The sequence below is a fragment of the Oncorhynchus masou genome, chromosome 8, assembly GCF_036934945.1.
Source record: "Oncorhynchus masou masou isolate Uvic2021 chromosome 8, UVic_Omas_1.1, whole genome shotgun sequence".
NCBI lineage: Eukaryota > Metazoa > Chordata > Actinopteri > Salmoniformes > Salmonidae > Oncorhynchus > Oncorhynchus masou.
Genome location: NC_088219.1, coordinates 6884753 through 6910977, shown reverse-complemented (window position 1 = coordinate 6910977; position 26225 = coordinate 6884753). Strand labels below are relative to the sequence as shown.

General features: G+C 46.3%; 1 protein-coding gene across 4 annotated transcripts in view; it reads right to left on the bottom strand.

The window, feature by feature from the left end:
- The window catches only part of supt20 (SPT20 homolog, SAGA complex component), a 48457-nt gene that overhangs the window by 11623 nt on the left and 10609 nt on the right, over positions 1-26225 (bottom strand). Inside the window, exons 13-21 of one of the 4 annotated variants that reach the window (XM_064971369.1) lie at positions 25429-25461; positions 24187-24301; positions 23148-23256; positions 22700-22906; positions 14453-14744; positions 13103-13206; positions 12465-12520; positions 10918-11028; positions 8801-8894 (exon numbers count right to left, since the gene is read on the bottom strand). In XM_064971369.1, coding sequence (XP_064827441.1) covers positions 8801-8894; positions 10918-11028; positions 12465-12520; positions 13103-13206; positions 14453-14744; positions 22700-22906; positions 23148-23256; positions 24187-24301; positions 25429-25461 — 1121 coding nt within the window. The remainder of the gene's footprint in view (positions 1-8800; positions 8895-10917; positions 11029-12464; positions 12521-13102; positions 13207-14452; positions 14745-22699; positions 22907-23147; positions 23257-24186; positions 24302-25428; positions 25462-26225) is intronic. The other 3 variants (XM_064971371.1, XM_064971370.1, XM_064971372.1) reach the window with 3 other exon arrangements.

Sequence of the window (26225 nt, the reverse complement as noted above, 5' to 3'; positions counted from 1 at the left end):
TAGATATACAGTCCGTATGTATAGACATGTATACTATAGATATACAGTCCGTATGTATAGACATGTATACTATAGATATACAGTCCGTATGTATAGACATGTATACTATAGATATACAGTCCGTATGTATAGACATGTATACTATAGATATACAGTCCGTATGTATAGACATGTATACTATAGATATACAGTCCGTATGTATAGACATGTATACTATAGATATACAGTCCGTATGTATAGACATGTATACTATAGATATACAGTCCGTATGTATAGACATGTATACTATAGATATACAGTCCGTATGTATAGACATGTATACTATAGATATACAGTCCGTACGTATAGACATGTATACTATAGATATACAGTCCGTACGTATAGACATGTATACTATAGATATACAGTCCGTACGTATAGACATGTATACTATAGATATACAGTCCGTACGTATAGACATGTATACTATAGATATACAGTCCGTACGTATAGACATGTATACTATAGATATACAGTCTGTATGTATAGACATGTATACTATAGATATACAGTCTGTATGTATAGACATGTATACTATAGATATACAGTCCGTATGTATAGACATGTATACTATAGATATACAGTCCGTATGTATAGACATGTATACTATAGATATACAGTCTGTATGTATAGACATGTATACTATAGATATACAGTCTGTATGTATAGACATGTATACTATAGATATACAGTCCGTATGTATAGACATGTATACTATAGATATACAGTCCGTATGTATAGACATGTATACTATAGATATACAGTCTGTACGTATAGACATGTATACTATAGATATACAGTCCGTACGTATAGACATGTATACTATAGATATACAATCTGTATGTATAGACATGTATACTATAGATATACAGTCTATATGTATAGACATGTATACTATAGATATACAGTCTGTATGTATAGACATGTATACTATAGATATACAGTCTGTATGTATAGATATGTATACTATAGATATACAGCCCGTACGTATAGACATGTATACTATAGATATACAGTCTGTATGTATAGATATGTATACTATAGATATACAGTCCGTATGTATAGACATGTATACTATAGATATACAGTATGTATGTATAGATATGTAGTCCGTATGTATAGACATGTATAATATAGATGTGTAATGATTACATAGGGCTTTACTCATTTCATATGTATATACTGTATTCTATTCTACTGTATTCTATTCTACTGTATTCTATTCTACTGTATTCTATTCCACTGTATTCTATTCTACTGTATTCTATTCTACTGTATTCTATTCTACTGTATTCTATTCTACTGTATTCTATTCCACTGTATTCTATTCTACTGTATTCTATTCTACTGTATTCTATTCTACTGTATTCTATTCTACTGTATTCTATTCTACTGTATTCTATTCTACTGTATTCTATTCTACTGTATTTTATTCTACTGTATTCTATTCTACTGTATTCTATTCTACTGTATTTTAGTCATTGCCACTCGGACATTGCTCAATCTAATATTTATATATTTCCTAATTCCATTCTTTTACTTTTAGGTGTGTGTGTGTGTGTGTGTGTGTGTGTGTGTGTGTGTGTGTGTGTGTGTGTGTGTGTGTGTGTGTATTATTGTGAATGGTTAGATACTACTGCACTGTTGGATCTAGGAACACAAGCATTTTGCTACAACCAGCAGTAACATCTGATAAACATGTGTATGTGACCAATAAACCGTGATATGTATATAGGTGTATAATTATAGATATCGTCTGTATGTACAGTTGAAGTCGGAAGTTTACATACACCTTAGACAAATACATTTAAAAACTCACAATTCCTGACATTTAATCCTAGTAAAAATTCCCTGTTTTAGGTCAGTTAGGATCACCACTTTATTTTAAGAATGTGAAATGTGAGAATAATAGTAGAGAGAATGATTTATTTCAGCTTTAATTTATTTTGTTTACATTCCCAGTGGGTCAGACTTTTACATACACTCAATTAGTATTTGGTGGCATTGCCTTTAAATTGTTTTACTCGGATCAAATGTTTCAGGTCGCCTTCCACAAGCTTCCCACAATAAGTTGGGTGAATTTTGGCACATTCCTCCTGACAGAGCTGATGTAACTGAGTCAGGTTTGTAGGCCTCCTTGCTCGCACACACTTTTTCAGTTCTGCCCACAAATGTTTTATACGATTCAGGTCAGGGCTTTGTGATGGCCACTTCAATACCTTGACGTTGTTGTCCTTAAGCCATTTTGCCACAACTTCAGAAGTATGCTTGGGGTCATTGTCCATTTGGAAGACCCATTTGTGACCAAGCTTGAACTTCCTGACTGATGTCTTGAGATGTTGCTTCAATATATCCACATAATTTTCTTCCTCGTGATGCCATCTATTTTGTGAAGTGCACCAGTCCCTCCTGCAGCAAAGCACCGCCACAACATGATGCTGCCACCTCCGTGCTTCACGGTTGGGATGGTGTTCTTCAGCTAGCAAGCTTCCCCTTTTTCCTCCAAACATAACGATGGTCATTATGGCCAAACAGTTCCTATTTTCTTTCATCAGACCAGAGGACATTTCTCCAATGTCAAAGGACATTTCTCTGAGGTCTTGGCTGATTTCTTTTGATTTTCCCATGATGTCAAGCAGAGTTTGAAGGTAGGCCTAGAAATACATCCACATGTACACCTCCAATTGATTCAAAGTATGTCAATTAGCCTATCAGAAGCTTGTAAAGCCATGACATCATTTTCTGGAATTTTCCAAGCTGTTTAAAGGCACAGTCAACTTAGTGTATGTAAACTTCTGACCCACTGGAATTGTGATACAGTGAATTATAAGTGAAATAATCTGTCTGTGAACAATTGTTTGAAAAATGACTTGTGTCATGAACAAAGTAGATGTCCTAACCGACTTGCCAAAGCTATAATTTGGTTAACAAGACATTTGTGGAGTGGATGAAAAATGAGATTAAATGCCTCCAACCTAACTGTATGTAAACTTCCGACTTCAACTGTATATAGGTGTATAATTATAGATATACAGTCTGTATGTATTAATATCTATAATATAGATGTATAGATATGTATAATATAGATATACAGTCTATGTATATAGGTGCATAATTATAGATATACAGTCTATGTATATAGGGGCATAATTATAGATATACAGTCTGTATGTACAGATATGTATACTATAGATATAGAATATATAAATACACAGTCTATGTATATAGGTGCATAATTATAGATATACAGTCTGTATGTATAGACATGTACAATATAGATATACAATATATAGATATACAGTCTATGTTATACATATCTATACATAAAGACTGTATAACATAGATAGACTGTATATCTATATATTGTATATCTATATTATACATGTCTATACATACAGACTGTATATCTATATATTGTACATGTATATAGTTGTATAATATAGATATACAGTCTATATGTATAGATATGTATAATAGATATACAATATCTATACATACAGACTGTATAACATAGATATACAGGGAGGGAGGGAGGGACCAGAGCCATCCAGACCACAGCCTAACTGGGACAGCACTACAGTACAGTATGGAGGGAGGAGAGGAGGGAGGGAGGAGAGGAAGGCAGGGAGGGACCAGAGCCATCCAGACCACAGCCTAACTGGGACAGCACTACAGTACAGTATGGAGGGAGGAGAGGAGGAGGGAGAGGAGAGGAAGGCAGGGAGGGACCAGAGCCATCCAGACCACAGCCTAACTGGGACAGCACTACAGTACAGTATGGAGGGAGGAGAGGAAGGCAGGGGGGGACCAGAGCCATCCAGACCACAGCCTAACTGGGACAGCACTACAGTACAGTATGGAGGGAGGAGAGGAGAGGGAGGAGAGGAAGGCAGGGGGGGACCAGAGCCATCCAGACCACAGCCTAACTGGGACAGCACTACAGTACAGTATGGAGGGAGGAGAGGAGGGAGGGAGGGAGGAGAGGAGGAGGGAGGGACCAGAGCCATCCAGACCACAGCCTAACTGGGACAGCACTACAGTACAGTATGGAGGGAGGAGAGGAGGGAGGGAGGGAGGAGAGGAGGAGGGAGGGAGGGACCAGAGCCATCCAGACCACAGCCTAACTGGGACAGCACTACAGTACAGTATGGAGGGAGGAGAGGAGGGAGGGAGGAGAGGAAGGGACCAGAGCCATCCAGACCACAGCCTAACTGGGACAGCACTACAGTACAGTATGGAGGGAGGAGAGGAGGAGAGGGAGGAGAGGAAGGCAGGGGGGGACCAGAGCCATCCAGACCACAGCCTAACTAGGACAGCACTACAGTACAGTATGGAGGGAGGAGAGGAGGGAGGGAGGGAGGGAGGGAGGAGAGGGTGGGAGGAGAGGGAGGGGAGGAAGAGAGGGAGGGTGGAGGAGAGGGTGGGAGGAGAGGAAGAGAGGATGGAGAAGAGGAAGAGAGGATGGAGGAAGAGAGGATGGAGGAAGAGAGGATGGAGGAAGAGAGGATGGAGGAAGAGAGGATGGAGGAAGGGAGGGATGAAAGGAAGAGGGAGGAAAGGAAGAGGGAGGAAAGGAAGAGGGAGGATGGAGAAGAGGAAGAGAGGATGGAGAAGAGGAAGAGAGGATGGAGAAGAGGAAGAGAGGATGGAGAAGAGGAAGAGAGGATGGAGGAAGAGAGGAAAGGGAGAGGGAGGGAGGAAAGGAAGAGGGAGGGAGGGAGGAAAGGAAGAGTGAGGGAGGGAGGAAGAGAGGAGGGAGGGAGGAAGAGAGGAGGGAGGGAGGAAGAGAGGAAGAGAAGAGGGAGGAAGAGAGGAGGGAGGAAGAGAGGAAGATGGAAATAGGGAGGGAGAGGAGGGAGGAGAGGAAGGTGTGAAAGAGGGAGGGATAGAAGAGGAGAGGGAGGATGGAAAGAGGGAAGGAGGGAGGGAGGAGAAGAGGAGGGAGAGAGGATGGAAAGAGGGAAGGAGGGAGGTAGGAGAAGAGGAGGGAGGGAGGAGAGAGGATGGAAAGAGGGAGGGAGAAGGAGAGGAGGGAGGCAGGAGCGAGAACGAGGGGGCAGTTAGGGATGGCAGGGGAGGGAGAGAGGGATGAAGCCAGGTCACGGTGTAGCAAAGGAAAACAGGGGGATATAGGTAGAGGAGAGGATCAGTTGGTGAGACGACAAAGCAGGGGAGGACAGAAGGAGGAGTGGAAGGGTGGAACAGGAGGAAGGAGGGAAAGAGGGAGGGATAGAAGAGGAGAGGAAGAGGGAGGATGGAAAGAGGGAAGGAGGGAGGGAGGAGAGAAGGATAGACGACAAAGCGGGGGAGGACAGAAGGAGGAGTGGAAGGGTGGAAAAGGAGGAAGGAGGGAAAGATAGAAGAGGAGAGGAAGAGGGAGGATGGAAAGAGGGAAGGAGGGAGGGAGGAGAAGAGGAGGGAGGAGAGAAGGATAGACGACAAAGCAGGGGAGGACAGAAGGAGGAGTGGAAGGGTGGAAAAGGAGGAAGGAGGGAAAGAGGGAGGGATAGAAGAGGAGAGGAAGAGGGAGGATGGAAAGAGGGAAGGAGGGGGAGGGAGAGGAGAGAAGAGGGAGGGAGGAGAGAAGGATAGAAGAGACGAAAGAGGGAAGGAAGGAGGGAGGGGAGGACAGCAGGGGAGGACAGGAGGAGTGGAAGGGTGGAAAAGGTGGAAGGAGGGAAAGAGGGAGGGATAGAAGAGGAGAGGAAAAGGGAGGATGGAAAGAGGGAAGGAGGGAGGGAGGAGAAGAGGAGGGAGGAGAGAAGGAGGAGTGGAAGGGTGGAAAAGGAGGAAGGAGGGAAAGAGGGAGGGATAGAAGAGGAGAGGGAGGATGGAAAGAGGAGGGAGGAGAGAAGGATAGACGACAAAGCGGGGGAGGACAGAAGGAGGAGTGGAAGGGTGGAAAAAGAGGAAGGAGGGAAAGAGGGAGGGGAAAAAGAAGGGGGGGTTGGGAGGAAACAGAAACAAAAAAAGGAGAGAATGTAGCAGAGAAGTGGGGGGGGGGGGGGTGTCGTTTGACCTTTGACTTATTACATCAGTTTGACCTTTGACAGGTTACTTTACAAACACACTCCAGAACAGAGCAGAACAGCATGACTGGTCTGATGCTTTTCTACTGTAGTAAATAGATATCAGGTTTTGATCTACAGTGAGCGACACTGATACACTACATGACCAAAAGTATGTGGACACCTGCATGAGGAACATCTCATTCCAAAATCATGGCCATTAATATGGAGTTGGTCCCCTCCCTTTTGCTGCTTTCCTCCACTCTTCTGGGAAGAAGTTTCACTAGACTTGGGGCGGCAGGGTAGCCTAGTGGTTAGAGCGTTGGACTAGTAACCGGAAGGTTGTCGTTTTGCCCCTGAACAGGCAGTTAACCCACTGTTCCCAGGCCGTCATTGAAAATAAGAATTTGTTCTTAACTGACTTACCTGGTTAAATAAAGGTAAAATAAAAATAAAAAAAGATGTTGGAAGATTTCTGCGGGTGAGGTTGGGCACTGATGTTTGGCGATTAGACCTGGTCCACAATCGGCATCCCAATGGTGTTCCATGTGGTTGAGGTCAGGGCTCTGTGCAGGCCAGTCAAGTTCTTCCACACCATTTTTGACAAACCATTTTAAAATGTTATCCCATTTTTTCTCCCCAATTTTGTGGTATCCAATTGTTTTTAGTAGTTACTATCTTGTCTCATCGCTACAACTCCCGTACTGGCTCGGGAGAGACAAAGGTCGAGAGTCATGCGTCCTCCAACCCCCAACCAAGCCGCACTGCTTCTTAACACAGCGCGCATCCAACCCGGTAGCCAGGAAACACCGTGCACCTGGCAGCCTTGGTTAGCGCCCGGCCCGCCACAGGAGTCACTAGTGCATGATGAGACAAGGATATCCCTACCGGCCAAACCCTCCGACGCTGGGCCAATTGTGCGTCGCCCCACGGACCTCCCGGTCGCGGCCGGCTGCGACAGAGCCTGGGCTCGAACCCAGAGTCTCTGGTGGTACAGCTAGCACTGCGATGCTGCGATGCAGTGCCTTAGACCACTGCGCCACCCGGGAGGCCAAGACAAACCATTTGTGTTTGGACCGTGCTTTGTGCATGGGGCATTGTTATGCTGAAACAGGAAAGGGCCTTCCCCAAACTGTTGCCACAGTTGGAAGAACAGAGTTGTCTAGAATGTCATTGTACGCTGTAGTGATAAGATTTCACTGCACTGGAACTAAGGGGCCTGAACCATGAAAAACAACCCAGACCGTTATTCCTCCTCCACCAAACTTTACAGTTAGCTCTATGAATTGGGGCAGGTAGCGTTCTCCTGGCATCCACCAAACCCAGATTAGTCCGTGGGACTGCTAGATGGTGAAGCGTGATTCATCACTCCAGAGAACGCGTTTCCACTGTTCCAGAGTCCAATGGCGGCGAGCTTTACACCACTCCAGCTGACACTTGGCATTGTGCATGGTGATCTTAGGCTTGTGTGCGGCTGCTCGGCCATGGAAACCCATTTCATGAAGCTCCCGACTAACAGTTCTTGTGCTGATGTTGCTTCCAGAGGCAGTTTGGAACTCGGTAGTGAGGACAACCAATGACGGACGATTTTTACACCCTACGCAGTTCAGCACTCGGAGGTCCCGTTCTGTGAGCTTGTATGGCCTGCCAATTAGAGGCTGAGCCGTTGTTTCTCCAAGACATTTCCACTACACAATAACAGCACTTACAGTTGACCGGGGCAGCTCTAGCAGGGCAGGAATTTGACAAATTTACTTTTTTGTAAAAGGTGGCATCCTATGAAGGTGCCACGTTGAAAGTCACTGAGCTCTTCAGTAAGGCCATTCTACTGCCAATGTTTGTCTATGGAGATCGCATGGCTGTGTTCTCGGTTTGATACACCTATCAGAAATGGGTGTTCCTGAAATAACAGAATCCACTAAATGTGAAGGGGTGTCCACATACTTTTGAATATATTGTGTATGAGATCTACAGTGAGGGACTTTTATTTAACAATGTGCCTCGTAAAGAGGCAACTATTTACATATCGCTCAGTTTACTAATCAAAGAGGTTTATGGTAAATGTTGCACTTAACACATTGCTTTTGAACGATGAACTTCTCACCGTTGGGTCAGTGCTGCAGTCCTACATTTGATAACGCCTCAGTAATGTCTGGTTGTTATCAGTTTGACTGGTGAAAAACTACAAGTCGTGTTACTGAAGAAAGAGGAAAACATTTACAAAGAGAGAGATTGTGTAAGCGATGAAGAGTTTGTGTGTGTGTGTGTGTGAGTGAGAGCGACAGGGAGAGAGAGAGAGAGAGAGAGCGACAGGGAGAGAGCGACAGGGAGAGAGACAGGGAGAGAGAGAGAGAGAGACAGGGAGAGAGAGAGAGTGAGAGAGAGCAACAGGGAGAGAGAGTGAGAGCAACAGAGAGAGAGTGAGAGCGACAGAGAGAGAGCGACAGAGAGAGAGTGAGAGCGACAGAGAGAGAGAGAGCGACAGAGAGAGAGAGTGAGAGCGACAGAGAGAGAGTGAGAGCGACAGAGAGAGAGTGAGAGCGACAGAGTGAGAGCGACAGAGAGAGAGAGCGACAGAGAGAAAGAGTGAGAGCGACAGAGAGAGAGAGAGTGAGAGCGACAGAGAGAGAGAGTGAGAGCGACAGAGAGAGAGAGTGAGAGCGACAGAGAGAGAGAGTGAGAGCGACAGAGAGTGAGAGAGAGAGCGAGAGAGAAACAGAAGCAGAGTGTGTATTAGAGTGTGTGTGTCCTACCTGCTGTCTGTGGGGACTTAAAGCTTCCTACTCCAGTCAGGTTGATGACAGCAGTCTGTTGAGCACCCATACCCTGGTCTGACCCCTGATCACCCTAAAACCAGGGCAAAGGTTAGAGGTCATCACCACAGAGAAAGATGTGTGTCGTACTGTGTCTCTGTTGCTGTGGGCTTAATATCATTACTTACGCTACCGTTCAAAGGTTTTAGAACACCTACTCATTCAAGGGTTTTTCTTTATTTTATACTATTTTCTACATCGTAAAGACATCAAAACTATGAAATAGCACACATGGAATCATCAAAGTAACCAAAACAAGTGTTAAACAAATCAAAATATATTTTATATTTGAGATTCTTCAAAGTAGCCACTCTATGCCTTGATGGCAGCTCTGCACCTCTTGGCATTCTCTCAACCAGCTTCATGAGGTAGTCACCTGGAATGCATTTCAATTGTGCCCTGTTAAAAGTTAATTTGTGGAATTTCTTTCCTTCTTAATGCATTTGAGCCAATCAGTTGTGTTGTGACAAGGTAGGGGTGGTATACAGAAGATAACCCTATTTGGTACAAGATCAAGTCCATATTATGGTAAGAACAGCTCAAATAAGCAAAGAGAAACGACAGTCCATCATTACTTTAAGACATGTAGGTCAGTCAATGCGGAACATTTCAAGAACTTTGAAAGTTTCTTCAAGTGCTGTCGTAAAAACCCATCAAGCGCCATGATGAAACTGGCTCTCATGAGGACAGCCACGGGAAAGGAAGACCCAGAGTTACCTCTGCTGCAGAGGATAAGTTCATTCGAGTTAACTGTCTCTCATGAGGACCGCCACTAGGAAAGGAAGACCCAGAGTTCCCTCTGCTGCAGAGGATAAGTTCATTCGAGTTAATTGCACCACAGAAATTGTAGCCCAAATAAATGCTTCACAGAATTCAAGTAACAGACATCTCAACATCAACTGTTCAGAGGAGACCGTGTGACTCAGGCCTTCATGGTCAAATCAATGCAAACAAAACACTACTAAAAGGACACTAATAAGAAGAAGAGAGGTGCTTTTGGGCCAAGAAACACGAGCAATGGACATTAGCCCACAGCAATGGACATTGGGGCAGCAGGGTAGCCTAGTGGTTAGAGCGTTGGACTAATAACCGGAAGGTTGCAAGTTCAAACCCCCGAGCTGACAAGGTACAAATCTGTCGTTCTGCCCCTGAACAGGCAGTTAACCCACTGTTCCTAGGCCGTCATTGAAAATAAGAATTTGTTCTTAACTGACGTGCCTCGTTAAATAAAGGTCAAATAAATAAAAAGACCGGTGGAAGTCAGTCCTTTGGTCTGAAGTCCAAATTGAAGATTTTTGGTTCCAGCCGCCGTGTCTTTGTGAGACGCAGAGCAGGTGAACGGATGATCTCCGCATCTGTGGTTCCCACCGTGCAGCGATACGCCATCCCATCTGGTTTGGGCTTAGTGGGACTATCATCTGTTTTTCAACAGGACAATGACACAACACACCTACAGGCTGTGTAAGGGCTATTTGACGGAGAGTCATGAAGTGCTGCATCAGATGACCTGGCTTCCACAATCACCCAACCTCAACCCAATTGAGATGTTTTGGGAGGAGTCGGACCGCAGAGTGAAGGAAAAGCTGCCAACAAGTGCTCAGCATATGTGGGAACTCCTTCAAGACTGTTGGAAAAGCATTCCATGTGAAGCTGGTTAGGAGAATGTCAATAGTGTGCAAAGCTGTCATCAAGGCAAAGGGTGGCTATTTGAAGAGTCTCATATATAAAATATATTTTCATTTGTTTTACACTTTTTTGGTTACTACATGATTCCATGTGTTATTTCATAGTTTTTCACTATGATTCTACAATGTAGAAAATAGTTCAAATAAAGAAAAACCCTGGAATGAGAAGGTCTTCTAAAACTTTTGACCGGTAGTGTATATGTGCTGTGAACAATAGCCTTTGGACGAGGTTACTGTGGGCTAGACGTAGCAGACTGACTGAGGCAGAAGGTGTGTGTGTGTGTGTGTCATACCATGTCTCCTTGCTGCTGTGGGCTGGACGTAGCAGACTGACTGAGGCAGAAGGTGTGTGTGTGTGTGTGTGTGTCATACCATGTCTCCTTGCTGCTGTGGGCTGGACGTAGCAGACTGACTCTGTTGAGGAGAGAACTGGGAGAGCTGCTGCTGCTGCAGAGAGTTAAAGATCAGAGGACCTGTAGGGATCTGGAGGGAGAGAGAGAGATGGGGGGAGGAGGAGAGGAGATGGGGAGGAGGAGGAGAGAGATGGGGAGGAGGAAGAGGAGGGGGGAGGATGAAGAGGAGGAGGGAGAGAGAGAGATGGGGAGGAGGAGGAGGAGGAGGAGAGAGATGGGGAGGAGGAAGAGGAGGGGGAGGATGAAGAGGAGGAGAGAGATGGGGGAGGAGGAGAGAGATGGGGAGGAGGAGGAGGAGGAGGAGGAGAGAGATGGGGAGGAGGAAGAGGAGGGGGGAGGATGAAGAGGAGGAGGGAGGGAGGGGGAGAGAGATGGGGAGGAGGAAGAGGAGGGGGAGAGAGATGGGGAGGAGGAAGAGGAGGGGGAGAGAGATGGGAGGAGGAAGAGGGAGGGGGAGAGAGATGGGAGGAGGAAGAGTAGGGGGGAGAGAGATGGGGGAGAGAGATGGGGAGGAGGAAGAGGAGGGGGAGAGATGGGGAGAGAGATGGGGAGGAGGAAGAGGAGGGGGAGAGAGATGGGGGAGGAGGAAGAGGAGGGGGAGAGAGAGAGAGATGGGGAGGAGGAAGAGGAGGGGGAGAGAGATGTGGGAGGAGGAGAGAGATGGGGAGGAGGAGGAGGAGGAGAGAGATGGGGTGGAGGAGGAGGAGAGAGATGGAGAAAGAAGGGAGGAGGAGGAGGGAGGGGGAGATGGGGGAGGAGGAGAGCGGTGGAGGAGGAGGAAGGGGGGGAGATAGGGGAGGAGGAAGAGGAGGGGGAGGAGGAAGAGGAGGCGGAGAGAGATGGGGGAGGAGGAAGAGGAGGTGGAGAGAGATGGGGAGGAGGAAGAAGAGGGGGAGAGAGATGGGGGAGGAGGAAGAAGAGGGGGAGAGAGATGGGGGAGGAGGAAGAGGAGGGGAGAGAGATGGGGAGGAGGAAGAGGAGGGGGAGAGAGATGGGGAGGAGGAAGAGAGAGATGGGGAGGAGGAAGAGGAGGGGAGAGAGATGGGGAGGAGGAAGAGGAGGGGGAGAGAGATGGGGAGGAGGAAGAGGAGGGGGAGAGAGATGGGGAGGAGGAAGAGGAGGGGGAGAGAGATGGGGAGGAGGAAGAGGAGGGGGAGAGAGATGGGGAGGAGGAAGAGGAGGAGAAGAGAGATGGGGAGGAGGAAGAGGAGGGGGAGAGAGATGGGGAGAATGGAAGGGAGGAGGAGGAGGATGGAAGGGAGGGGGAGGAGGATGGAAGGGAGGGGGGAGGATGGAAGGGAGGGGGGGAGAGAGAGGGACAAAAGAAGAGAGATGAAGGGAAGAAGGAGAAACAGAAGGTTAGATCTCAAGTTTGGGATTCAGCCCATTGTCACAGTGTGAAGAGGAGGGGAGGAGGAGAGAGAGAGAGAGGAGGGGTGGAGGTGGGAGAGAGAGAGCGAGGGAGAGGAGGAGGGAGAGAGAGAGGAGTGGAGGAGGAAGTGGTACCTGTAGCAGGTTGAGGGGTCTCAGGCCTGGACTAGTGTTCAAACCAAATGGACTCCCTGGGGAACACAAACACACATGATGAGACAGCTGGCAGTGTTGTATCAGTCTCTGTGGTAGGCAGTGTGTTGTATCAGTCTCTGTGGTAGGCAGTGTGTTGTATCAGTCTCTGTGGTAGGCAGTGTGTTGTATCAGTCTCTGTGGTAGGCAGTGTGTTGTATCAGTCTCTGTGGTAGGCAGTGTGTTGTATCAGTCTCTGTGGTAGGCAGTGTGTTGTATCAGTCTCTGTGGTAGGCAGTGTGTTGTATCAGCCTCTGTGGTAGGCAGTGTGTTGTATAAGTCTCTGTGGTAAGCAGTGTGTTGTATCAGTCTCTGTGGTAGGCAGTGTGTTGTATCAGTCTCTGTGGTAGGCAGTGTGTTGTATCAGTCTCTGTGGTAAGCAGTGTGTTGTATCAGTCTCTGTGGTAGGCAGTGTGTTGTATCAGTCTCTGTGGTAGGCAGTGTGTTGTATCAGTCTCTGTGGTAAGCAGTGTGTTGTATCAGTCTCTGTGGTAGGCAGTGTGTTGTATCAGTCTCTGTGGTAGGCAGTGTGTTGCATCAGTCTCTGTGGTAGGCAGTGTGTGTGTGTGTGTGTTTTATACCTGTTTGTGTGGTTGGTTGCATGGTAGGCATCAGTCCTCCTAGACCACTCAGGTTGAGACCAGGACCCAACATTTGACTAGAATTCATCAGAGTCTGGGGACTGCTGAGACACATGGAGTGAGAGAGAGAGAGACACGGAGAGAGAGAGACGGAGAGAGAGACACGGAGAGAGAGAGACACGGAGAGAGAGACACGGAGAGAGAGATGGAGAGAGAGACACGGAGAGAGAGAGACACGGAGAGAGAGATGGAGAGAGAGACACGGAGAGAGAGAGACACGGAGAGAGAGATGGAGAGAGAGACACGGAGAGAGAGAGACACGGAGAGAGAGAGACACGGAGAGAGAGATGGAGAGAGAGACACGGAGAGAGAGAGTGAAAGACAAGGAGAGACACAGAGACGGAGAGAGAGGCACGGAGAGAGTGAGAAAGAGACAGGGAGAGAAAGAGACAGGGAGAGAGAGACAGGGAGAAAGAAAGAGACAGGGAGAGAGACAGAGAGAGAGAGAGAGAAAGAGACAGGGAGAGAAAGAGACAGGGAGAGAGAGAGACAAAACCCAAAGAGGTCATGAGAAATGTCTTGGTTTAAAAGACCTTGAGGTGTATTAATAATATTTCAGAGATGAAGAAGAGGCTGCATTGTACCACCCTGCAGACCTACAGTGGGCAAAAAAGTATTTAGTCAGCCACCAATTGTGCAAGTTCTCCCACTTAAAAAGATGAGAGAGGCCTGTAATTTTCATCATAGATACACTTCAACTATGACAGAAAAATGAGAAAAAAAATCCAGAAAATCACATTGTAGGATTTTTTATGAATTTATTTGCAAATTATGGTGGAAAATAAGTATTTGGTCAATGTGATTTTCTGGATTTTTTTTCTAATTTTGTCTGTCATAGTTGAAGTGTACCTATGATGAAAATTACAGGCCTCTCTCATCTTTTTAAGTGGGAGAACTTGCACAATTGGTGGCTGACTAAATACTTTTTTGCCCCACTGTATATGAGCAACGAGCAGGAAGAGAGAGGAGACCGATGGAGTACAGACTGCAAGTGACAGTCATAGTGAGAGACAATGCTTTAAGTCTAGTGTCTCCAGTCAGAAGCTTTACCAGACAGATCCTCGTGTCTACAGAGAAACAGAACCCGTATCAAAACGGATAGAGGAAGTAGACATTTCACGACGTTGTTGTAGCCGTGAACTAGTTTACCTGATTCACCTAGTCAGACGCTGGATGATTAGTTGAGGAATGGAATCAGGTTTCGCTAACTCTGGAATAGATTAAATACGTGGAAGAGTTGGGGATCCCCGAGGAGAGGATTAAGAACCACGAGACTGTGTCAGTCCTTACCAGACAGATCCCACCACGTTGATGAAGTTGAGTCCAGCAGGGTTAGCCATGACCTGAGAGGAGCTGGTCCCCGTTGTGATGGAGGTTCCCATGGTGGGAAGAGGGATGGTCATGATGGGCAAAGGCTGGGACAGGGACAGCTGCTGCTGAGGGTACGGAGCCAGGAGGGCCTGGGGCTCCGGGGGCGGGGGGGACAGAGGACGGGAGGGGACAGAGGGAGAGGAGGGAGTCGGCGGGGTGAGGGGTGGAACAGGGGTGCTGGTGGGGGTGGAGGGTTTGGGGGTCCCCGATCCTGAGAGGTCAGAGACAAGACAGGGAGAAAAGAGAGAGTCAAGAAGGAGAGTCGGAGGGAAGGGGGGGGGCAGGGAGAGGAGAGGGGAGAGAAGAGTCAGGAAGAAGAGGGGGTGGGGGTTAAAAGAGGGGGAGAGAAGAGAGCGTCAGGGTGAAGAGGGGGAGAGAAGAGAGGGTCAGGGTGAAGAGGGGGAGAGAAGAGAGCGTCAGGGTGAAGAGGGGAGAGAAGAGAGCGTCAGGGTGAAGAGGGGGAGAGAAGAGAGGGTCAGGGTGAAGAGGGGGAGAGAAGAGAGGGTCAGGATGAAGAGGGGGAGAGAAGAGAGGGTCAGGGTGAAGAGGGGGAGAGAAGAGAGGGTCAGGGTGAAGAGGGGGAGAGCAGAGGGGGTCAGAGAAGGCATTTGCAGGGCACAGAGTCATTTTTTAAAGAAGATTGAGCTGTGTAAGGTAAGTGTAAGGGCCTGTTCCCAACGACAATATGGGACACCCAGTACAGAGAGCCATGAGTCCATTCTTAATGGTGAAAAACAGATGGCCACGAGTCCATTCTTAATGGTGAAAAACAGATGGCCACGAGTCCATTCTTAATGGTGAATAACAGATGGCCACGAGTCCATTCTTAATGGTGAATAACAGATGGCCACGAGTCCATTCTTAATGGTGAAAAACAGATGGCCACGAGTCCATTCTTAATGGTGAATAACAGATGGCCACGAGTCCATTCTTAATGGTGAATAACAGATGGCCACGAGTCCATTCTTAATGGTGAATAACAGATGGCCACGAGTCCATTCTTAATGGTGAATAACAGATGGCCACGAGTCCATTCTTAATGGTGAATAACAGATGGCCACGAGTCCATTCTTAATGGTGAATAACAGATGGCCACGAGTCCATTCTTAATGGTGAATAACAGATGGCCACGAGTCCATTCTTAATGGTGAATAACAGATGGCCACGAGTCCATTCTTAATGGTGAATAACAGATGGCCATGAGTCCATTCTTAATGGTGACAAACAGATGGCCATGAGTCCATTCTTAATGGTGAATAACAGATGGCCACGAGTCCATTCTTAATGGTGAATAACAGATGGCCACGAGTCCATTCTTAATGGTGAATAACAGATGGCCACGAGTCCATTCTTAATGGTGAATAACAGATGGCCACGAGTCCATTCTTAATGGTGAATAACAGATGGCCACGAGTCCATTCTTAATGGTGAATAACAGATGGCCATGAGTCCATTCTTAATGGTGAATAACAGATGGCCACGAGTCCATTCTTAATGGTGAATAACAGATGGCCATGAGTCCATTCTTAATGGTGAATAACAGATGGCCACGAGTCCATTCTTAATGGTGAATAACAGATGGCCATGAGGACCTTTATTCTTCTTCCACTTCCAGCAGGCATCAGATAATTCTGCTTTCATTTTATTCCATATACTGGGAGTCCTATGAACCCTGTTATTCCATATACTGGGAGTCCTATGAACCCTGTTATTCCATATACTGGGAGTCCTATGAACCCTGTTATTCCATATACTGGGAGTCCTATGAACCCTGTTATTCCACATACTGGGAGTCCTCAGAACCCTGTTATTCCATATACTGGGAGTCCTATGAACCCTGTTATTCCACATACTGGGAGTCCTATGAACCCTGTTATTCCATATACTGGGAGTCCTATGAACCCTGTTATTCCACATACTGGGAGTCCTATGAACCCTGTTATTCCACATACTGGGAGTCCTATGAACCCTGTTATTCCATATACTGGGAGTCTTATGAACCCTGTTATTCCATATACTGGGAGTCTTATGAACCCTGTTATTCCATATACTGGGAGTCCTATGATCCCTGTTATTCCATATACTGGGAGTCCTATGAACCCTGTTAATCCATATACTGGGAGTCCTATGAACCCTGTTATTCCACATACTGGGAGTCCTATGAACCCTGTTATTCCACATACTGGGAGTCCTATGAACCCTGTTATTCCACATACTGGGAGTCCTATGAACCCTGTTATTCCATATACTGGGAGTCCTATGAACCCTGTTATTCCATATACTGGGAGTCTTATGAACCCTGTTATTCCATATACTGGGAGTCTTATGAACCCTGTTATTCCATATACTGGGAGTCCTATGAACCCTGTTATTCCACATACTGGGAGTCCTATGAACCCTGTTATTCCATATACTGGGAGTCCTATGAACCCTGTTATTCCATATACTGGGAGTCTTATGAACCCTGTTATTCCATATACTGGGAGTCCTATGAACCCTGTTATTCCATACACTGGGAGTCCTATGAACCCTGTTATTCCACATATTGGGAGTCCTATGAACCCTGTTATTCCATATACTGGGAGTCCTATGAACCCTGTTATTCCATATACTGGGAGTCCTATGAACCCTGTTATTCCACATACTGGGAGTCCTATGAACCCTGTTATTCCACATATTGGGAGTCCTATGAACCCTGTTATTCCATATACTGTGAGTCTTATGAACCCTGTTATTCCACATACTGGGAGTCCTATGAACCCTGTTATTCCACATACTGGGAGTCCTATGAACCCTGTTATTCCATATACTGGGAGTCCTATGAACCCTGTTATTCCATATACTGGGAGTCCTATGAACCCTGTTATTCCACATACTGGGAGTCCTATGAACCCTGTTATTCCACATACTGGGAGTCCTATGAACCCTGTTATTCCACATACTGGGAGTCCTATGAACCCTGTTATTCCATATACTGGGAGTCCTATGAACCCTGTTATTCCATATACTGGGAGTCTTATGAACCCTGTTATTCCATATACTGGGAGTCTTATGAACCCTGTTATTCCATATACTGGGAGTCCTATGATCCCTGTTATTCCATATACTGGGAGTCCTATGAACCCTGTTATTCCATATACTGGGAGTCTTATGAACCCTGTTATTCCATATACTGGGAGTCTCATGAACCCTGTTATTCCATATACTGGGAGTCCTATGAACCCTGTTATTCCACATACTGGGAGTCCTATGAACCCTGTTATTCCATATACTGGGAGTCCTATGAACCCTGTTATTCCATATACTGGGAGTCTTATGAACCCTGTTATTCCATATACTGGGAGTCCTATGAACCCTGTTATTCCATACACTGGGAGTCCTATGAACCCTGTTATTCCACATATTGGGAGTCCTATGAACCCTGTTATTCCATATACTGGGAGTCCTATGAACCCTGTTATTCCATATACTGGGAGTCCTATGAACCCTGTTATTCCACATACTGGGAGTCCTATGAACCCTGTTATTCCACATATTGGGAGTCCTATGAACCCTGTTATTCCATATACTGGGAGTCTTATGAACCCTGTTATTCCACATACTGGGAGTCCTATGAACCCTGTTATTCCACATACTGGGAGTCCTATGAACCCTGTTATTCCATATACTGGGAGTCCTATGAACCCTGTTATTCCACATACTGGGAGTCCTATGAACCCTGTTATTCCATATACTGGGAGTCCTATGAAACCTGTTATTCCATATACTGGGAGTCCTATGAAGCCTTTGCATATTCATACATTGCAGGTGAACAGTTGTCTTGCCTCGAGCACAGCCTTTGTCCAAGGCGATTTCTGGGCCTCTCCCCAGCTTCCCCTAATCAGAGCACTTGAGCAACTTTCAACATTGTAATGCATAACAGCATAATATGAAGAGATACAGTGTTTAAGTCTTTCAGCAGGAGATTGTCCACTGGGATTTTTGTATTGGGTTTATGTGGTTCTGGTATTTTTGTATTGGGTTTATGTGGTTCTGGTATTTTTGTATTGGGTTTATGTGGTTCTGGTATTTTTGTATTGGGTTTATGTGGTTCTGGTATTTTTTTATTGGGTTTATGTGGTTCTGGTATTTTTGTATTGGGTTTATGTGGTTCTGGTATTTTTGTATTGGGTTTATGTGGTTCTGGTATTTTTGTATTGGGTTTATGTGGTTCTGGTATTTTTGTATTGGGTTTATGTGGTTCTGGTATTTTTGTATTGGGTTTATGTGTTTCTGGTATTTTTGTATTGGGTTTATGTGTTTCTGGTATTTTTGTATTGGGTTTATGTGTTTCTGGTATTTTTGTATTGGGTTTATGTGTTTCTGGTATTTTTTTATTGGGTTTATGTGGTTCTGGGATTTTTGTATTGGGTTTATGTGGTTCTGGTATTTTTGTATTGGGTTTATGTGGTTCTGGTATTTTTTTATTGGGTTTATGTGGTTCTGGGATTTTTGTATTGGGTTATGTGGTTCTGGGATTTTTTTATTGGGTTTATGTGGTTCTGGGATTTTTGTATTGGGTTATGTGGTTCTGGGATTTTTGTATTGGGTTATGTGGTTCTGGGATTTTTGTATTGGGTTATGTGGTTCTGGGATTTTTGCTCACCGCTCTTTGGTCTTGGCCATAGTGGAGTTTGGAGTGTGACTGTTTGAGGTTGTGGACAGGTGTCTTTTATACAGATAACAAGTTCAAACAGGTGCCATTAATACAGGTAACGAGTGGAGGACAGAGGAGCCTCTTAAAGAAGAATTTACAGGTCTGTGAGAGCCAGAAATCTTGCTCGTTTGTAGGTGACCAAATACTTATTTTCCACCATAATTTGCAAATAAATTCCTTAAAAATCCTACGATGTGATTTTCTGGATTTTTTCCCCCTCATTTTGTCTGTCATAACTGAAGTGTACCTATGATGAAAATTACAGGCCTCTCTCATCTTTTTAAGTGGGAGAACTTGCACAATTGGTGGCTGACTAAATACTTTTGCCCCACTGTATATAAAATGCAACCAGGATACAGATCATTTTGATCAGATTAATTCTACCCAACCGTGATAATGTCAAGTCCATCCATCTGTCTAGGTCTTCCTTAACTGCCCTCCAGGTACAAAGCTGCTGTTGGACAGGTTGAAGTTCTTAAAATGTTTTTACACCAAGATACACAAAAAAATACATTTGTCCAATTGAACGTGAAGTCATTCGAACTGTTGTTGTCACTCAAGCTCCCTAGAGGGCATAGCTTCTGACTTATTCAAATACATTTTGTAACCCCAAATTAATTTTGATTAGGCATGGGTCCCCATATCCTCAAAAGGTTACACAGCTGCACCACCGAGAGCATCCGGAGTGGTTGCACCACCGAGAGCATCCGGAGTGGTTGCATCACCGCCTGGTATGGTAACCGCTCAGCATCCGACCGTAAGACACTACAGAGGGTAGTGCGTACGGCCCAGTACATCTCTGGGGCCAAGCTTCCTGGCATCCAGGACCTCTATACCAGGCGGTGTCAGAGGGAAGCCCCAAAAAATTGTCAGAGACTCCAATCACCCAAGTCATTGACTGTTCTCTCTGCGACCACACAGGAAGCGGTGCCGGGGCGCCAAGGTCCAAGTCTCCTTAACATCTTCTACCCCCAAAACATAAGACTGCTGAGCAATTAATCAAATGGCCACCGGACTATTTACATTGACCCCCCCTCCCATTAGTTTTGTACACTGCTGCTACTCGCTGTTTAACTTCTATGCATAGTTCATTTACACCTACCTACATGTACAAATTACCTCAATAAACATTGACTCGGTACCCCCTGTATATAGCCTTGTTATTGTGTTACTTTTTACTTTAGTTTATTTTGTAAATATTTTCTTAACTCTTCTTGAACTGCACTGTTGGTTAAGGGCTTGTAAGTTAGCATTTCACAGTAAAGTCTACGCTTGTTGTATTCAGCATTTCACGGTAAAGTTAGCATTTCACGGTAAAGTCTACGCTTGTTGTATTCAGCATTTCACAGTAAAGTCTACGCTTGTTGTATTCAGCATTTCACAGTAAAGTCTACACTTGTTGTATTCGGCATTTCACAGTAAAGTCTACGCTTGTTGTATTCCGCATTTCACAGTAAAGTCTACGCTTGTTGTATTCTGTATTTCACAGTAAAGTCTACACTTGTTGTATTCGGCATTTCACGGTAAAGTCTACACTTGTTGTATTCGGCATTTCACGGTAAAGTCTACACTTGTTGAATTCAGTATTTCACGGTAAAGTCTACACTTGTTGTATTCGGCATTTCACGGTAAAGTCTACGCTTGTTGTATTCAGCATTTCACGGTAAAGTCTACACTTGTTGTAGTCGGCGCCTGTGACGAAAAAAGTTTGATTTGATAAAAAGAGCTAAACCAATAGCAATGGGAATAGTTAAGTGAATAGTTAAATATCATCTGCATATAGAGACATAATGTGGGTTTCTTTTCCAATCTGACACTTGTCCTGGGTACGTATAGCCTCTGGCAGGGGCTCTAATACCAAGGCATGATAGACCTCCTGGGTACGTATAGCCTCTGGCAGGGGCTCTAATACCAAGGCATGATAGACCTCCCTGGGTACGTATAGCCTCTGGCAGGGGCTCTAATACCAAGGCATGATAGACCTCCCTGGGTACGTATAGCCTCTGGCAGGGGTTCTAATAACAAGGCATGATAGACCTTCCTGGGTACATATAGCCTCTGGCAGGGGCTCTAATACCAAGGCATGATAGACCTTCCTGGGTATGTATAGCCTCTGGCAGGGGCTCTAATACCAAGGCATGATAGACCTTCCTGGGTACGTATAGCCTCTGGCAGGGGCTCTAATACCAAGGCATGATAGACCTTCCTGGGTACGTATAGCCTCTGTCAGGGGCTCTAATACCAAGGCATGATAGACCTTCCTGGGTACGTATAGCCTCTGGCAGGGGCTCTAATACCAAGGCATGATAGACCTCCTGGGTACGTATAGCCTCTGGCAGGGGCTCTAATACCAAGGCATGATAGACCTTCCTGGGTACGTATAGCCTCTGGCAGGGGCTCTAATACCAAGGCATGATAGACCTCCCTGGGTACGTATAGCCTCTGGCAGGGGCTCTAATACCAAGGCATGATAGACCTTCCTGGGTACGTATAGCCTCTGGCAGGGGCTCTAATACCAAGGCATGATAGACCTCCCTGGGTATGTATAGCCTCTGGCAGGGGCTCTAATACCAAGGCATGATAGACCTCCCTGGGTACGTATAGCCTCTGGCAGGGGCTCTAATACCAAGGCATGATAGACCTTCCTGGGTATGTATAGCCTCTGGCAGGGGCTCTAATACCAAGGCATGATAGACCTTCCTGGGTACGTATAGCCTCTGGCAGGGGCTCTAATACCAAGGCATGATAGACCTCCCTGGGTACGTATAGCCTCTGGCAGGGGCTCTAATACCAAGGCATGATAGACCTCCTCGGTACGTATAGCCTCTGGCAGGGGCTCTAATACCAAGGCATGATAGACCTTCCTGGGTACGTATAGCCTCTGGCAGGGGCTCTAATACCAAGGCATGATAGACCTCCCTGGGTACGTATAGCCTCTGGCAGGGGCTCTAATACCAAGGCATGATAGACCTTCCTGGGTACGTATAGCCTCTGGCAGGGGCTCTAATACCAAGGCATGATAGACTGGCTGATAGACTGTTTGACAGACTGACAGGTCAGATAGGACAGAGACTGTTTGACAGAGACTGTTTGACAGAGACTGTTTGACAAAGACTGTTTGACAAAGACTGTTTGACAGAGACTGTTTGACAGAGACTGTTTGACAGAGACTGTTTGACAGAGACTGTTTGACAGAGACTGTTTGACAAAGACTGTTTGACAGAGACTGTTTGACAGAGACTGTTTGACAGAGACTGTTTGACAGCGACTGTTTGACAGCGACTGTTTGACAAAGACTGTTTGACAAAGACTGTTTGACAAAGACTGTTTGACAGAGACTGTTTGACAGAGACTGTTTGACAGAGACTGTTTGACAGAGACTGTTTGACAGAGACTGTTTGACAGAGACTGTTTGACAGACTGACTGACAGACAGAGACTGACTGACAGACAGACTGGCCAGGTACTCACTCTGTGTCGTCCCCATGGGAGATAGGGCTACCGGGGACAACAACCCCACCTGTCCTAACTGCCCCCCCAGCTGTAACCCCTGCCCCAGCTCCACAGAGTGCTTCCTACTCAGAGACTGGGGCTTGGATGAGCCGGGGCCTGTTCCCGGGGGGGGCGTAGGACACTTAAGGAGACCACTGGTAGCCTGGGCTGAACTATACAGGTTACCTGGAGAGAGAGATATGGAGAGAGGAGGAGGTGGGGTGGAGGAGGGGAGGGAGAGAGAGAGAGGAGGTGGGGTGGAGGAGGGGAGGGAGAGAGAGAGAGGAAGCAGGGTGAGGAAGGGGGAGAGGTGAGAGAGAGAGGGGGAGAATAGGAGTTAGCACCAATCAGATGTGAGATCGGGAACAACAACTTTGTGGAATGAGATGCAGCCCCGGACCTCCAGGCTGGTTAGAGAGTGAGTTACCCGTGGAGCTGCTGCCCGACGCGGATGGTAGTTTGATAGGGGGAGGCCGGTGCTTCACCCCCTTCCCCAACACACCCGACGACTGAACCAGGGCTGGTAGACCATCCGCCTGAGGACACACAACGGGCTTTAGGTGAATCAACAACATCAACCAGCTCCGTCTCTCTGCTTGGTGAGAGCCGGTTCTATAGTGTGTCATGACTCTCCTTGTGAGGATCAGGTTTCAGTGGATCAGCTCTACAGAGATCTCTCTCTCTCTCTCTCCCGCGGGGGAGAGAGAGAGGCAGCAGACGATTCCTTTTCGGGGGCCTAAAAGGGGGCCTAGTTTGAGTGATCGGAAAGTCTGTGTTCCTTATCATAAGTTTACCACCAGAAACTACAACATCAAACAATGGACACCGGGACAATATATTTCATCCTCCAAACATTGATAATGATGAGAGATGGAACGTGGAAAATGAATGTCTATTTTGTGATGTCATTAAAAGTTGCATGAAGACATTGTAACGAAAACATGGTAACTTCAAGAGTTTTCATACGGTGTATATCATATGTTTACATACTTTACGTTGCGTGGAAAATATCCAGGATAAAAGAGAACGTTGTTGTTGTTGTGGTGACGATAAGATTGTGATTTTAGTTCTCTAAACGAGATCATAGTAAATTGTGATACCTTGCCTCGTAACTAGCTACGCCCCCAGGGAACCCAGAGAGCATGTCAGCAAGACGTAAACACACCCCCTTTCTACCCGAGGGTTTAAAGCATTTGAGTTTAGAGTGAACATATCAGACGAGAAGGGCCACAAGCTGCAGCTGAGGTCTACGGTTTGATCACGACCCTGAAACGCAGGAAAATTATTCATTGATGACTAATGTGAGGAAATTATGAATTGATGACTGATATGTCTACATAGTTAATTCGGGAAACAAACTTTTCCCGTGGTGCCCCAAATTCCTAATGAGTTAATTGTTCCATAATAACAGTCATCACATCAATGATCGTCACGACAAGTGTGTGTGTGTGTTGTGGTACGTGTACCTCTGTCTCTCTGCCGGGTGAGAGCCGGTTCCGTCCCACGAATCCTGAGTTATGAGACATCTTCACCTGGCACTTCACGTCTGACTCATACACACCCTTATACTGGGACAGGAACCTAGAAACACACACACACACATCACGTCTGACTCACACACACTCTTATACTGGGACAGGAACCTAGAAACACACACACACACATCACGTCTGACTCATACACACCCTTATACTGGGACAGGAACCTAGAAACACACACACACACATCACGTCTGACTCATACACACCCTTATACTGGGACAGGAACCTAGAAACACACACACACACACATCACGTCTGACTCATACACACCCTTATACTGGGACAGGAACCTAGAAACACACACACACACATCACGTCTGACTCATACACACCCTTATACTGGGACAGGAACCTCGGAAAAGCAACATTTTTTGTCAACCGCCTACAACACAGTCAACAGCCTACAACACAGTCAACCGCCTACAACACAGTCAACCGTCTACAACATCGTCAACAACACAGTCAACAGCAGTCAACAACAGTCAACAGCCTACAACAGTCAACAACCTACAACAGTCAACAGTCAACAGCAGTCAACAACCTACAACACAGTCAACAGTCAACAGCAGTCAACAACACAGTCAACAGCAGTCAACAGCAGTCAACAACAGTCAACAGCAGTCAACAACACAGTCAACAGCAGTCAACAACAGTCAACAGCAGTCAACAACAGTCAACAGCAGTCAACAACAGTCAACAGCAGTCAACAACACAGTCAACAGTCTACAACATCGTCAACAGTCTACAACATCGTCAACAACAGTCAACCACCCAAAACACAGTCAACCGCCTACATTATAGTCAACAACAGTCAACAGCCCACAACACAGTCAACAACAGTCAACAGTCTACAACACAGTCAACAGCCTACAACACAGTCAACAACACAGTCAACAACACAGTCAACAACAGACAACCATATGACTGGACAGATACCGATCCAATAACTTATTGAATAAGTGCCTATTGAAAGTTAAATGCGTTACCTTTTAGGTATTTTAACGGTCTGTAAATGTCTAACTGTCTACCACTGTCTTTCAACGTAAACCGTTAAGTATTTCGACCCCAGGAAGACGAGCCTTTTCCACAGGGATCCTAATCAACTCAAACAGCCGACAGCACAGAACAGATGTTCAGAAAGCACACAGTCACTGTTGGTCCACTTACCGATTGGCATCCATCTTCGAGCCGATTAGGAAACTGGTGGGGGAAAAAGACAAGAAAAAAACTATCTAAGTTAAAATATTCTGTGTCTAGAATGTTACATTAAATTGTCCTCTGCCGCGTTGCACCCCCCTACTGTCCTTACGATGGGTGTAGGAGCTGAAGGTCGCTGCTGTCCTCCTCACCCCCCCGCCCCCTTCTTACGATGGGTGTAGGAGCTGAAGGTCGCTGCTGTCCTCCTCAACCCCCCTTCTTACGATGGGTGTAGGATCTGAAGGTCGCTGCTGTCCTCCTCACCCCCGCCCCCTTCTTACGATGGGTGTAGGAGCTGAAGGTCGCTGCTGTCCTCCTCAACCCCTTCTTACGATGGGTGTAGGATCTGAAGGTCGCTGCTGCCCTCCTCAACCCCCTTCTTACGATGGGTGTAGGATCTGAAGGTCGCTGCTGTCCTCCTCACCCCCCCGCCCCCTTCTTACGATGGGTGTAGGATCTGAAGGTCGCTGCTGTCCTCCTCACCCCCCCGCCCCTTCTTACGATGGGTGTAGGATCTGAAGGTCGCTGCTGTCCTCCTCAACCCCCCTTCTTACGATGGGTGTAGGATCTGAAGGTCGCTGCTGTCCTCCTCAACCCCCCTTCTTACGATGGGTGTAGGATCTGAAGGTCGCTGCTGTCCTCCTCACCCCCCCCCCCCTTCTTACGATGGGTGTAGGATCTGAAGGTCGCTGCTGTCCTCCTCACCCCCCCCCCCCCCTTCTTACGATGGGTGTAGGATCTATCTGAAGGTCGCTGCTGTCCTCCTC